Genomic DNA, 15506 nt, shown 5'->3' on the forward strand with positions numbered 1-15506 from the left:
ATACTGAGATGTTTAAATTGTACCCTCTGTGGATCTGTTACCCATCAGCATCACAAGAATGAAGTCAGCCCCAGAGGTTTGAAAAATCACTGTAGCAGCATCATGGAAGAGAGCCTGAAAGGGTGAGAAGTCAGAGCCAGGAAAACAAATTAGGAGAGTTGAAAGGATGATCCAGCCAAAAGATACTGAGGAGATGAAGGCCTGAATGTGATAGTAGGGATGAATTCAGAAGATTTATGTTTTAAATGACTGCCGTGGGCCAGATGCCTTAGCATCTGGAAGTCCAGCTGTGAATGAGGCTGACCTTGCTGCCTTCATGGAGCTTTCCACACTGGTGGGTAGAACACAATAAAATGATTCCATGTTCTTCAGTTTGAGTGAGTAGATGGTCATGATTACATGGGAGTTGGTTTGCAGGGGGCGGTGAGGGGAGAGTTTCAATATGTTGAACACAAAGTGTGCTGTATCCGGTATGCACTTGGAAGTTCAGCTTTAGAGTTAAAGAATGAGATTTGGCCTCTTTTCAGAGGGCCCGTTTGTATTTGTTTTCAGTTGTAATACTACATTTTATGGTAACATTAGTCAGGGTGTTTGGTTGCAAATGGAAGCGTCTCTGACTTGTAAGTACCACAGGAACTTACTAAAAGCTTTTTGGTATCATCTTGGTGAAATCTCTAGGAAGGCCAGAGAACCTGATTCTGAGGGAGGGTGTCTAGGAACAGTGCCCACCGCCACTGCTGGGTCCACTGTAGATGCCCCGCGCTATACCACTGCCACCCCCTCACATGGCTTCCTATAGACCCTCAATCGCTGGTCCCCCCTCCCCGCAGAGGAGTATGAGCAAACACATTCTCTGCCTTGTGGGACAATCCAAAATAAGCAGGGTTTTGAAGACACTGCACAGCCATACATGTCTAGCAAACATATTTTTGCCTCCATTTATGTCTGTGAAATGAAAAACATTTAATTTCTGAAGTGTGTAGAATTTTATAGTGGTTTACTTCAGATTTTTATGTAACATTGTGATGAAGGTATGGTGTCTTCCTTAAAATTAATATTGTTCACATTAATATATTAATTTGCTGGTGAACTTGCTTTTAATTGTTGTTCATTGTGTGACTAGACAGTCCCAAACTTGTGAATGGATTTCTTTTTAGAAGGTTGTTGATAATTAAGTCATTAGAAATTATGAATGCATCTTCCACTGAAACAAAGTTATCATGGATGATTCAGTTCTCGTATTTTAAAATGTGTTTTACATTCCAGCGGAAACTCCTAGAACACAAGCTACTTGGCGTCTTCAGATAAGAAGTGAAAGGGAGTGGGATGGAATCATTTGTGGGCACAGTGCCTATAGACACATTGTAGACAGTCAATAAAAGTTGGGGAAGTGTTTCTAGGACTAGATGGTTGGAGAAAAGAAGGGAAGAAGGCAAGTATAAGCCTGTTTCTAATATGGAGCTGCCTCTAATTGTTCTAATAAAAGCAGGTTACATTCAGTGACTTATAACAGCATTTTAAAATTACGCATATTTATTATCTAATCCCCAAATCCCAGAGTAGTGAACAATTTAAGAATCATTTTAAATGAGTGTTTCAGGGGCGCCTGGGTGGCTCAGTGGGTTAAAGTATCTGCCTAGGCTCAGGTCATAGTCCCAGAGTCCTGGGATCAAGCCCTGCGTCAGGCTCTCTGCTCTGCAGGGAGCCTGCTTCCTCCTTTCTCTCTCTCTGACTGCTTGTCTGCCTACTTATGATCTTTGTCTGTCAAATAAATAAATAAAATCTTTTTAAAAAAATAAAATAAAATAAAATGAGTGCTTCAAAAGAAAATACACTATTCTGAAAAACATGACCAGTTATAACAGAATTTGTAAAATTAGTGTGAAGTAATTGGGCTGAATATACAGTCTTCAAAAAATACCATGGAACTTTTTGCTCGTTTTTAATCCTAATACTAGTTTATTTTCCTAATGATTTTTATCTTTTACCTAAAATAGATAAGAATATTAACTGAGGCTTTTGTTAGCTTCATCTAGGAATGGCTATTTGTATTTTTTAATTTTTTTTAAAGATTTTATTTATTTATTTGACAGAGAGAAAGATCACAAGTAGGCGGAGAGGCAGGCGGGGCAGGGGGGTGGCGGTAGCAGGCTCCCTGCTGAGCAGAGAGCCGGATGCGGGACTTGATCCCAGAACACTGAGATCATGACCTGAGCCCAAGGCAGAGGCTTAACCCACTGAGCCACCCAGGCGCCCCTGTATTTTTTTAATTTAAATCCAAATAATTAACACATAATCTATTATTAGTTTCAGAGGTGGAGGTCAGTGATTCATCAATCTTATACCCAGTGCTCATTACATCACATGTGCTCCTTAACGTCCATCTCCCAGCACCCACTCCCCTCAGGCACCCCTCAGTGTGTTTCCTGTGATTAAGAGTCTCTTATGGTTTGTCTCCCTCTCTGATTTTGTCTTGTTTTTTCCTCTCTTTCCCTGTGATCTTCGGTTTTGTTTCTTAAATTCCACATCTGAGTGAGATCATTTGTATTTCAATGACCCTGAAGGCCTTTTCAGCAGTAAAAATGCTGTTTACCTAATTGAGGCTATAGGAATTTCCTACCTAGAGTGGAGGAGAGTAAGTTGATCTGGTTGAGGAAAGTAAACTGATACTTTATATATACCTGATCATTCAGAACAATTAAGAACTCTATTATGGATGCTTGGGTGGCTTACTTAAGTGTCTGCCTTTAGCTTGGGACTTGATCTCCACATCCTGAGATGGAGCCCTGCTTGTCCCTCTTCCTCTGTCCCTCTATCCTGCTCTTGCTCTCTCTCTCCTCTCTCTCAAGTAAATAAATAATAATTTTTTTTAAATCTTGTAAAAAAAAAAAAAAAAACCTCGATATTTTACTTCTACCCAGTTTGTTGCAACAACATACATTAAGCATCTGCTGTGTGTGAGGCAGTACAGCAGGCACTCAACATGAAAGGATGAGCAAAATAGCCACAACCTTTTCCCAGTTTGAGCAGTTAACATGAATTATATTCTGTGATCTATAATTATGGGGATAAAAATCTTATAAAGGTATTTCATTCAAGTTTATGTAAGTTTCAAACTCAGAAGATAATTTTCATAGTATTCCCATGGAACTTGAGGTATAGTAAACATTTCTGGATGGTAGTTTAATTTATCACATATTTTAATATTGGCAGACCAGATAAACATTTTGATAGGAACACAGTTGGGTAATATCAACCTCAGTATTTAGAAAACTAATTTAGACAATAGAATGAAATTAAAAAAACAGATTCAAGAGAAGTTGATTCCATGTAGAAAACCACTTTTGGTGTCACAGAATGTTATAACCAATCCTCAAGAGAAAGACAACAAATGTGCCCTTACTGATACTTGACCAAGTCAGCATCTTTTCCTGTCCCATCAGTTCCTTCCGAAATCAGGAGTGTGCCAGATAAAGGACTGTCAGCAGAGTGCTTAAGATTTGCATTAGCTGATTGACTCCATTCACTGGGAGCCTGTCCCCTCCCCCTACCCCCCAGCTTGCAGCTAGTTCAAGGTCCCCAGTGGAAACTGCTTTGCCTCTGACAAAGGAAAGGCAATTCACACACAAAACTGAAGTTTAGGGAATTCTTAACTGAATCTGGTGTTTCATTAACCACTTAATGAATTGGGGACATATCAGGGGGTTAACAAGAGCTTAAAATCTTAGAACTATAGCACTCAAAGCATTTTTCCCTTCTTCTGTTCCAAATCCTTTGTTTTATAGTGTTTCCTTAAACCCAAAGTCACATACCTTTTACTTAAATTTAATACACTCCAAAAATCTGTCAATGTATGCTTTTTTTCTGATTTCAAAAAAGTATAGTGTTTAAGAAGAAAGAGAAATAAACTTTAGTTGTACTCCACAGAAATAACTGTTGTTAACACTTGGGTTTTTATTTTTCCAGACTTTTTTCTAGGCATATTGTATGTACGTATCTGTACGTGTTTAATGCAAAAATGGCATCAGAAGCCCTTCTGCCATATATAGTAGTGAGAATCCTACTGTGACTTTGGAATCAGGCCATTCTGGGTTTAAATCTCAGCAGTTATGGTTAATAGCAAAGATTTTGGCCAGTTTGTTTACCTGTAAAATAAAGATGATAATGTATCTATTCATAAGGTTGTTGTGAATAATATAAAGGAGATAATTGAAGTGAAGTACTTCATTAAGCAAATGTTTGATAATCCAGCCTCTTGTTCTCTTGCTCCTGTGTTCTACCACACTGTCCCTTAACACGCTGCTTTCCTGTATTTGGGGGGTGGGGAGTGTGAGGCAGAGGGGCAGGGAAGCACAGATGTTTGGACAAATTTATTAAAATTTACATTTATTAAACTCTGTTAAGACACATGAGAGCTAAAATATTCTCCCGGATTTTCAAACCTTGTATTTTTGATATAAAGATTTGTTATATGACTTAAGTTTTATAAGGTAGCATTCAGTTCAAACTAAACCTATTAACTTTTGTGTATTATAGTTTCTAGGGCTTCTTTTGAAAATAACTAAAATGAATGAAGTTCTTAACAGCCTTTCGGGTCCTTTTTGATGTGTGTATACATATAGAAGTACTTTGTGTATAATATAGATGTTCTTTTTAATGTGTATATAATTTACATAGTATCAGAAAAAGCAACATATGTCATAAGTACCATGAATATCATAAATAGTAATACTATTTTATTTGTCTTATCCAAGGGGAATTTATGTCACTTAATAATTTGCCTTAATTTTCTAGTAGAAATAAAGTTTTGCCCCAAATTGATATGGAAGGTTAAATAGTGTCTAAAAATTAACTTAGTTAGAAGCGTAGCTTTAAATTTTGTTTGAGATTTTTACTCTTTTATGTAATAAAATGTGAAAATTAAATGTTTATGTGCAAAATAGGCCCACAGTTAAGTTTTATGACAAAGGGAGTAAATGTTCCATTTTTTTTCCCTTTTCTCTAGCTCAACTGAGAAGTCATTTCCTTGGAGATCAACAGGTATGAGTTTTTATCATATAAAAAATCTTTCTTATGTCTTAAACACACAACAAGAACAGTTGCATAGCATGCTTTCTCAATTTACTGCCTCTTGGTGAAATAAGCCAAACAAACAAAGCCTTTACCAGTGACAATATTGAGCTACCTTGATTTGAAGTAATTCTTAGTTTACTAGATTTTTTGAACATTATGAAGTAGGTTTGTATACGTCAGCTATAAAGAAAGTTCAAGCATTAGATATCAACGTATCAATGTTATAATCACTGGACACTTTTAATATCAACTTATATTACCTAAATATTTTCTTTTCTGTCATAAGAAAGTACAGCAGTGCCCTCACAAAAGTTACAGCATCATCTGGGAACGTTGGCTAATCGTTTATATAAATCATGGTCTCTCCTTTCATAGTGTTTCCCACACTCAAGAGTTGCCTTAAACATTCATATTCTTTATGTATCCAGATATAAAATATATGGTAGCTTCTAATATAGTCCAGAAGCTTCTTATGTAATCTCCTTTTTACCCCAAGTTCATTTCATAGAAAGGATGAATTACATTAAGGAGGGTGTCTGCCACTTTCACAAATATTTGATGTCTTCATACTCGCTGTTCATTCATTGTTTGTCGAGCACCTGCACCAGGGACACAGTACTGTACACATCACTGGTCACACAGTGATGGGCACAACATGTGCATGTTGCTGCACTTCCTGTGGCACTTATAATGGGAAGGACCATGTCATCGATATATAAATGGTAGAGTGGGCCTTGAAATATAAATACTTTGACAACTTTTAAACGAGTTTTGAACTTGATTAGAACTCAAAAATCACCAAACGCCTGGTATTTCAGTTTACCAGAACCTGTTATTGAGATCTTGGTGTTACTCATAGTGCATACAAGACATTCTGCTATTTTATAAAGAAGCTACTCCCAAGAATTGTAGCTTTTATTCAAACCAAAGACATACATAAAGCTACTTAGCACTAAGACTCATTAGCAGTAGTTTAATATAAAATCAGGCCACGAGATAATAATGCGGTTTGATGCCAGAAATATAACGCGTGGGATACGTTGTTGTAAACCTACTTCTGAGATAGCTTTGCAGAGAAGGTGGGACTGGAGCATAGGGTTTGACGGGTAGCCAGGCTCTGGAGGGTGCTTTGTCACTGGGCAGCAGAGGAGACAGAAATGTCACACCCAAACATTTAAAACTGGTTTGGGGGATGGTAAAATGTGGAAAGTTTAGATAGCCACATCAGATCAAATTACAGAGATGTGTAAATACAACTCTAAATTGAACTCTCCTTTAGCTCATGGGGGAACACTGGAAATTCTCTGAGCAAGAAGTCACCTGACTGAAATATTCCTCAAGAGAAATATCAGAACTGTGTAACTATTAAAAATTGATTTGAAGAATTTAAAGAAAAATGCAAAGCACACAGTAGTGCATTTGGTACTTGGTTATAGCAAAAAATTTACCACTTAATGTAAAATTTTACAGTGCATGTAATAGTGCAATAGTACATTATTAATTTATTCCAGAATATTTCTTAAGAGCCTTAAACGGTTGTCTAGCATTTAGTTGTCAATGTTCAAATATCCTTGTCCTCTTAAGTGCTTCAAGCCTAGTGGAGGTATGTAACTCTATACACTCAAAATTTCGTGGTGGTAGGAACTATAAAGGAAAACTACAGGTGTATATACCATATTTACTGATATTCCCTATTTCTGGACATTTGAGTTGTTTCTAATTTTTACTGTTATAAATAACATTGTGGTAAATACCCCATATATAAAATTATATCTGTACCTTTGATTTACTTTAGGCTAGACTTTTAGGAAATAAAATATTATTTAGAGTATATGAGCATGTTTTAAGGCTCTTGTTACGGGGTAACCATGTTGCTTTCCTGAAAAGACTGTATTATTCCTCCCTCCCTTTAGGTATATAACATTGATCCTCTTGTACTTCCTCATTTGACATCATCATTTATATTTCCTTCTAGCTACAAAATACTAAAATCTCCTGTACATTGCCCTTTTCTGTTGAGTGGTAGTGTTTGATAGGCGAGAGCTCTGTGCAGCCCAAGGCTGATGGCTGTCATCAGTCAGGCAGGGAAAACCCAGCCCATGCCAGTGGTTCCACATGAGGGATTTGATTTGGGAGGTTATGGTTCAGGTGCAGGTTGCAAGGTCTGGGAGAATTGAACAGCATGCTGAAACACCCAAGAGACTGATCATACCTGCAGCTGCTACCATTTCTAGGACTGAGGGGGCAGTGGGTTAAGTGGGGTCAAGGGCGATTTCCAGCATTAGCTGGACCCAGGAAGGAGATAAAGCCCAGCCAGAAGTGCTGCCTAGAGCAGAGCAGGAGAACGTCTGGCTGAGCTGAGCTGCAACAGGCAAGTGGTGGTTTCTCACTACCTAAAGCCAGCCAGGCACAGGGTATAAATGTGTTGATTTACATACAGAGAGAATGAACTGAGATCAGGAAGGACACATAACAGAGAATGAAATATCTGGGCCCTTGAAGTCCTTGATGTCTTTCCCCTTCTTTCCCCTCTGGTACTTTTACTCAGTTTCAGTCATTTGACCACCACCCTTGTGGTTTACTCATGAGTTAAACATAGATATATTATTATTTATGTATGTGTGTGTGTATTGTCCAAGTAGCTCCCTAAATATGTTAGCACTAGGGAAATACAGCTCCAGTAATTCATCTGTCTTCAGGACAGCTATATTTGTAAATCACGCCTAATAACTATGTTTCATCTCTTAGTTTTGTCAGAATATACTCTTACCCAAACTCCTGTTCAGAGCTGGCAGGTGTTGCATTTACATACCCTTTTTTTCTCTTGGGGGAAGAGGAGTGTATTAATCTTCAACCACTGCCATCACAACTACTATTTACTCCACTTTCTATTATTTAAACTGTATTAACCTTACTTGTGTGTTTTCTCGAATTTGCCTACTTTTCAGCCATACTTAGGACATTTAAGTTGTAACTCTGGCAATAAGCTACAAAGATAAGGGTAGAAAATTGAAATTTGATTGTATGCATAAAAGTAAAATCTGATTTGTTTCATGTTTCTTTTCCTGAGTAGTTATAGATGTCTTTAGAAGTTTGACTATAAGTAAATAATGGCATAAAATGGAAGTTTTGCTGCTACTTTCCTATAAAGTTTAACAGCTATCTTCTCTTTACCACATTGCATGCAGAGATACTAAACATAGTAGAAAAATCATCTCATTTTTAGAATTTGGCTGTCCTGGACAGAATAAGGGGCAGGGGTGGCTTAAAAGTAAAAATATATATGTATTTAAAAGGTCTTCGGTCCAGTCCATGTTTAGCTAGATCTTTTTTTTTTTTTTAAGGTTTTATTTACTTATTTGACAAAGAGAGAGACAGTGAGAAAGGGAACACAAGCATGGGGAGTGAGAGAGGGAGAAGCAGACTCCCTGCTGAGCAGGGAGACTGATGCGGGGGCTCAATCCCAGGACCCTGGGATCATGACCTGAGCCGAAGGCAGACCTTAAGGACTGAGCCACCCAGGCACCCTATTTAGCTAGATCTTGACAAAAGTAACATATTTATTCAATTTTCTTGGTTTCTTAAATAAGAAAGGATTGCATGAAAAGATTTAGGATTCAAAGTCTCTTAATATTCCCCATTTTTCTTTAATATTTTGAATGTTTTCCTAAATAGATATATACAAAGGTAGAGAAATTATCTATATGTATATTACAAATATATTACAACTATTACATATATATTATATATTACAAATATATATTTATAATATTTACAAATATTACAAATATATTTGTAATATTTACAAATATTTGTAATATTTGTAAAATATATTTATTATATAAATATATATTTGTAATATTGTAATATTTGTAATATATATTGTCATATATATGTATATATAACAAATTTGACTTGAAAAGCTGGCATTTTAAAAGCTTTTTAGCAGTCAATTTACTAGCAATTTAGTGAATTGTTAGTGGAGCGGTGGTTTGCTCAGTACCTGGGAGAGACTCTTACCTGTTCAGGTATTTTCAGGATGGTATATTCTGTTGAAACGCCAGAAACGGAGAATAGCTGCTGAATTTTGTTTTTAAATAGCTAACTTACGGGGCGCCTGGGTGGCTCAGTGGGTTAAGTCGCTGCCTTCAGCTCAGGTCATGATCTCAGGGTCCTGGGATCGAGTCCCGCATCAGGCTCTCTGCTCAGCAGGGAGCCTGCTTCCTCCTCTCTCTCTCTGCCTGCCTCTCTGCCTACTTGTGATCTCTCTCTGTCAAATAAATAAATAAAATATTTCAAATAAATAAATAAATAAATAGCTAACTTACTGCAGAGTCATTTTCTAAGGAAGAGCTTAGGATGCCCTAGGCAGAAAAGATTTCCATTGCTTGTGATTCAGTTCAGCAGTATCCCTTTGCTCATTTGCTTGAGTTTGGTTGGTCATTCATTTGGTTGGTTTTTGTATGAGGGTTGGTTGGCTGTTTGAAAGTAAAAAGCCAAAGCTTTTTAAGCTTGGTGCTCAAAGAGATGACTTCCCAAAGCATGAGGAAGAACTGTCCACTCGGCAGAATGTATCTGTGTCCTCAGGCTGGTTGGGAAGGAATCTTAAGGAGAAACTTCCCCAGAAGGAATAAAGTTGTCTTGAAGCATTTATGCTTTATTGTTATCTTGCTTTACTGTTCCTCCTCTCTTCATTGTTCTGTATTTTCTAGCTTACCAGCATTACACATCTACTGTCTAAAAACATAGATGCGCATCTTTTTGTCTTTTGTGGAGAGAGTTTATCATTTTCTGTTTTGGCTCAGTCTTTTCCCTAGCCTTGCATTTCTTATAACCTTGCATTTTTGTGGTTTTTTTTAATCTATGTTCTGCTAAAAATGAGTGAGGAAGGAATGTTGTCTTAGTGTTCCTTCCTGTTTTCTCTTTTATTAGTGTTCCATTTTCCACCAATCACATCTTCATATCTCTTAAAAATTTATGCATTTGTACAATCTCTTACGTTCTGCCAGAATTTGAGGTAGCTTTTGAGAACACAGACAATAAAATAGAAGATAAACACCATAATCATGAAAATATATAATAAAGTCAAAGGTAAAACCCTGAGGAAAGTGAGATGCATATACATTCACATGTAATTATAATGTTTCATGATGGAAAATATTATACAGAGTAGCTTTTAAACAAAAGGAAAAAAAGACCTCGGGCTTACTTCTCTTTTAAAAAAAGCACACCAGTTTACTCACACGCACACAAAAACACCACCATACATAGTGTGTGTTACCTACCAGACAGAAGCTGTTGAAACCATAAATTGAGTCCTTTTGTTAAAGTGTTCATTGGTTGTTACTTAAATCCTCCAGCCATATCCTATAAAATGAATTGTACCACAAGTCACAGTTTCACAGTTTTTCTGTTCCAGGAAAAAAAATTACTAGAGTCTAGGCAGTTTCCAGTTTTAGTACTTATGTGTAATATGAGGGGCGGGGAGCAATATGGCATTAGCAGGAGAATCATAGCCTTCCCTCCTCACCACCACCCCATGCCCCCACCTTCCCTGCAGCTTAAAAGAAGGAGCCTCCTTCCAAACCCAAGCACACTGTCTGTTCCCGCAGGCCAAAGAATTAGGCTCAGTTGCACTTGCGAAGTAGAAGTAGTCGTAAGAGCAGATATTAATGTATGTTAAGTAACTGATTGGGAATTACCACCCCTAAGAAAGTAAAGAAGCCAAAAGATGAGAGTCTTTCTGAAAGCAACAAGTTAGCAAAAGACGCAGGCAAATGAAAGTAAGGGGAATTTCTGGTTGACCTAGAAAGCATTAAGGGTAAAGAGACTTGACTGAGTCTTTTACAGTAAGTAATAAGTAGGAAAGAAAATATTAATGACTTTAGTTGAGAGTTGATATTTGATAATAAATACGAAAGAGAATGAAAAAGATTGTGATAAAATAGGAATTTTAAACTGATAAGATGATTTAACATCCCAGTGCCACATCCCTTTGCTGAGGAATATGTACTGGAGGGCCACAGTTTTCACACACTGTCCATTTAAATCATTGTTATGTGGTACGTACTGACAGTAGTAGTTCACGTACGCTACGAAATTTAAGACTTTATTGGGATTAGGTTTTGCATTTTGTTTATATATTTAAATTTTGTTCCAAAAGGAATGGACACAAGTTTCTTCCACTGTGGTGGGTTAAAACAAACAAACAAACAAAAACATAAATACCGAAGATTAAAGAGGAATGAAAGACTAGCCCTAAGTCAATTTATCTTTTTTTTTCCCCTCCATCTGAAGCAAGTAATTTACAACACAAGAAAGCATCAGCATATCAGGAGATAAGACACAGACTTAAATGGCTCAGTAGAAATGTACCCGGTTTATGAAGGCGATAGAATTGGAAGCTATATTATACATGTTCCTAAATAGGATATTAGATTAGCAATCATGTATAAAGGACCATTATTTTATTGAGGATTTTGGATGTTATGATTTAGTGTGCCTATAAATTATACTAATGACAAAATTTCATCATACAGTCATTCCTTCCTATTTTTCTTCTAAATAACAGGAGGATACGAATTTCTATGAAAATCAGCCAAGTTTTTCCACCCTTATTATGTCAGGCCTTTTGAGCCACACAGTCTTGATAATCTTCTTACCACAGCTACAGCACTGTAGCTTCCTGAATCACCAGTATGAAGTTTCTCTTAACGTTTAATGTTTTATTACTAAAGGCCTTCTTATACTTGACAAAAATTGAGTCTGGAAGAACTTGTAGTAAAGGTAAACATTTCCTTCTTCCCCACATCTTTCCAGACCATGGCCATCACCCCACACACCTACACACACACACACACACACACACACACACACACACCCTTTGGGTATGTTTTATTTTTAATTCAGTGAGGATATATTATACATTGTCGTATGATTGGTTTTTTTCTTAACAGTATAGGAAAAACCAAACATGTTTCTGTATCAATATGTCAATATCGGCCTCTTTTTTTAAAAAATTATTTTTATTAACATATAATGTATTATTTGCCCCAGGAGTACAGGTCTATGAATCATCAGGCTTGCACATTTCACAGCACTCACCATAGCACACACCTTCCCCAATGTCCATAAATGGCTGAATAGACCTGGTTTAGAAAATATATGTAAGCAGCCTTTTACTGGTAAATATTTTGTTTTTTTCCAAATTTTTCCTTTGGCAAACAGTGGTATAAGTTTTCTACACATCTATCTGAGTATCTTTGTCGATTACATTTTTTTTAAGTGGAACTGCCTGGGCAAAAGTATATATGGGGGCTTTTTGGGCAAATATTGTCAAATTGCCCACCAAAAATGCCTAACGATATGTGGGAGGGGTGAGTCTTTTCCTCTGCTTTCTTAGGTTAAGTGACTGGGGGTGGCCAGTGATTTAACGGACAATAGAAGAATAATCCCCAAATATTCGTATACACATAGGAGCTCACAAAAGTATTTTACCTAAAATGCCTTTTAGGTAAATATTAAATAATAATAATAAATATACTTAAATTATAAATATAATAATAGATTAAATATTTTATCTACCTAACTTGATGGAGTAGAGGAAGTGGGCAGAAAAGGCTTCTGTGGGGAAAAACAAATGGGTTTCTAGGGGAACAAACAGGTATAAGAAATCTTGTGATAATGTTTGTTTATGCAGGTGCAAGTGGTCCTCCCGTTTGTTTCTTCATGCCATAAATCTCCCCAGAGAGAACCCATGGCAGCCTCACTCCCAGACGTTTCTGCTTTTTGGTGAAATAAGGGATGCTCCATGAAGGTTTCTTTCTACATCTGTTGAATTGCAAATGTCTTTAGTTTAAAATAACCTTTATGCCAACTCTCAGAGTCTGAGAGGGTCCCTGTTAAATACCCATTCCCACCTATACCAATTGTTATGTCTATCAGTGCTTACTATGTTGCCAGAGTAGAGGAGTGTAAATTTTCATGAATATATAAAATTTTAATAAGTTATTAGACTTTAAAAAAGCCATTTTTTTCTAGTTCCCCTATATCATAAGCTTTATTATGGACAGATTAAATAGTAATCTTAAATGATTTTTAAATATTCGTTAAGTCAGAACATTATGTGAAGACCAGCATACCACTGACCATTCTTCCATTTGATTAGTTCTTATGGAAGTTAGGAATCAACCCAATCTTGGAATTTCATAAAATTTTCATGTTTCTTGTCTTTCTTTTCTTTTCATATCTGGATCAAAATGATCACATACATTTTTCTGTCAACAAAAATGCAACAGCCACTACCAGAACAAGCGAAAAACAAACTTTTCACTGTGGAGGTAATCGAGTACCAACACCTCATTCCAGAGGTCCCCAGCTTTGCTGTATATTCATGTCACCTGCAGAGCTGATAAGTCTGGGCTCTGAACCAGGCATCAATGGTCTTTGACGATCCCCCCATGATCCACACTACAGTCTGAGAATACTGCCTTACTCATAAGTAAATTAATCTAATTACTGGTAATAAAAGAAAAGAATTAAAAGTTTATCCTGCCAGGCCTATACAGATTATATTTTAGGATAACCAAATAACCCTGGCCATTAATAGATTTTAAAGATATCTAAAATATACCAAAGGAATTTCTGCTGATAAATGTAGAAAGGACAATAAAATTAGAAAAATCACCAATTTGCATTGCCTAATGAAATAATTGATTCAAGCAAAGATTGTCAGTGTATGCAGAAACCTCTGTATTCTCGATCCTGGCTGCACGTTAAAACACCTTGGGAGTTTTTAAACTCCTAATATTCAGACCTCAGCTTAGGCTGATTGAATTGGAATCCCTGGGCATGGGACTCAGCAATAGTTTCCGAGCTCTACACCCACCCCTATCCCAGGCCATTACAGTACGCAAGCAAGGTTGGGAATCATTGCATTAGGAGAGAGGTTGATGGTGAACTTGAAAATATGGAAAGATCAGACTACCACCGCTTGAATTGACTGACTGATCTTAACTGTTAACATTACAATACGACAGGACATAAAGTACACAACACCATCCATAAAGTATTCTAACCACAAAAGTTTGGCCTGAAAACTTCTAGTTCTAACTTTCTGCTTAAAAGACATACAGAGGTTAGAGGATACGTACCTGCCATCGTGAGAAACCCACACACTAATTCAGAATATGGAGCATCCTGAGTTTATTGCTGTAGTTCCCTCAGTGAGCCAAGAAAATGAAAATGAGGGTCTGAGAACCCTTTTTAGACTTAAGGTACTAAGTAACAATCAGAGTCCAACACTATCTGTAAGTCTTATTTCAGCCTGACAAGTACAAGCCAACTGAAGAAAAATTTTTGAGACATCAGGAAAATGTGACTGTGAACTCTTTATGTGGTGTGATGGAATAAATGTCGTTTTTTGAAGTCCGTATTTTACAGAGCTACATATGGAAGTATTTAGAGTCAAAATGATCTTATGTGAGGGGTCTGTTTTAAAATTCTTTAACAGAAGAAAGGAAAAAGCAATAAATGGAGCATAAAAAGTATGACATAATGTTGTAATAATTAAATTGGGAGGGTTGCTAATTATACTTCTGTTTGTTTGGGGGGGTTTTGGTTAAAGATTTATTTATTTACTTTCGAGGGAAGGGAGAGAGAGCTCCAGGCAGACTCTATGCTAAACATGGAGCCTGACACGGGACTTGATCTCATGACCCTAAGATCGTGACCTGAGCTGAAATCAAGAGTCCGACGCTTATCCAAATGAGCCACCCAGGCGCCCCTTCTCTCTCTCCTTTTATGTTTAAAAACTTTAATTCTAAAAAACTTAAATACAGATTCTTTAAACAAAGGGTCAGCATATTGGGGGTTAAAACAGTACATCACACTGACACATGTTAAGTCCAGCCAGCTGTTGGCCATACTGAGCCATGACACAGATGAATGCAGTATGAGATGACAGTTTCCAGCCAGTAGACATGATTTAATGTCTATTTTCCACACTGGTGGGATTTTGTTAAATGAATCCTAATTTAAGCCGAGTTACCTCTGCCATGCTGGACATCAGCCTCTCTGCTAGTTTAGAACTCTGCACTCACCGCTGTGTTTGTGCCGGTTCTAGGCCGCTTCACTGTACCCATCATAGCGCAGATACTTTCGCAGCATAACTAGTTAGCCATAAGGCAGTTGTGCTGTAAAAGATAAAATCACGGAAAAAAAAGAGATTCATTCAAAGGACATAATGAAATAAGAAAAATGAGTAGCAAAATGTAGAAGACTATTGCAAAGGGCAAAATATTTGAGTACGTTCAAAACGTATATTGTAGAGTCCTAGCAATACTGCTTCTATATTGTAGATTGGACCCCAGCATTTATCTTCAAATCTCTGGTTGATAGCATTATACACTTTGGCTTGCTGATGTGTCTCCGTG

The 15506-nt window shown here is 37.0% G+C and overlaps 1 protein-coding gene across 9 annotated transcripts in view; it reads left to right on the forward strand.

Moving 5' to 3' along the window:
• PKP4 (plakophilin 4) overlaps positions 1-15506 on the forward strand; it is a 248166-nt gene that overhangs the window by 162141 nt on the left and 70519 nt on the right. For all 9 annotated transcript variants that reach the window (XM_044242115.1, XM_044242116.1, XM_044242111.1 and 6 more), the window contains one exon: positions 5006-5040. In XM_044242115.1, the coding sequence (XP_044098050.1) occupies positions 5006-5040 (35 nt within the window). The remainder of the gene's footprint in view (positions 1-5005; positions 5041-15506) is intronic.

The sequence above is a fragment of the Neovison vison genome, chromosome 3, assembly GCF_020171115.1.
Source record: "Neovison vison isolate M4711 chromosome 3, ASM_NN_V1, whole genome shotgun sequence".
NCBI classification, from domain to species: Eukaryota; Metazoa; Chordata; class Mammalia; order Carnivora; family Mustelidae; genus Neogale; species Neogale vison.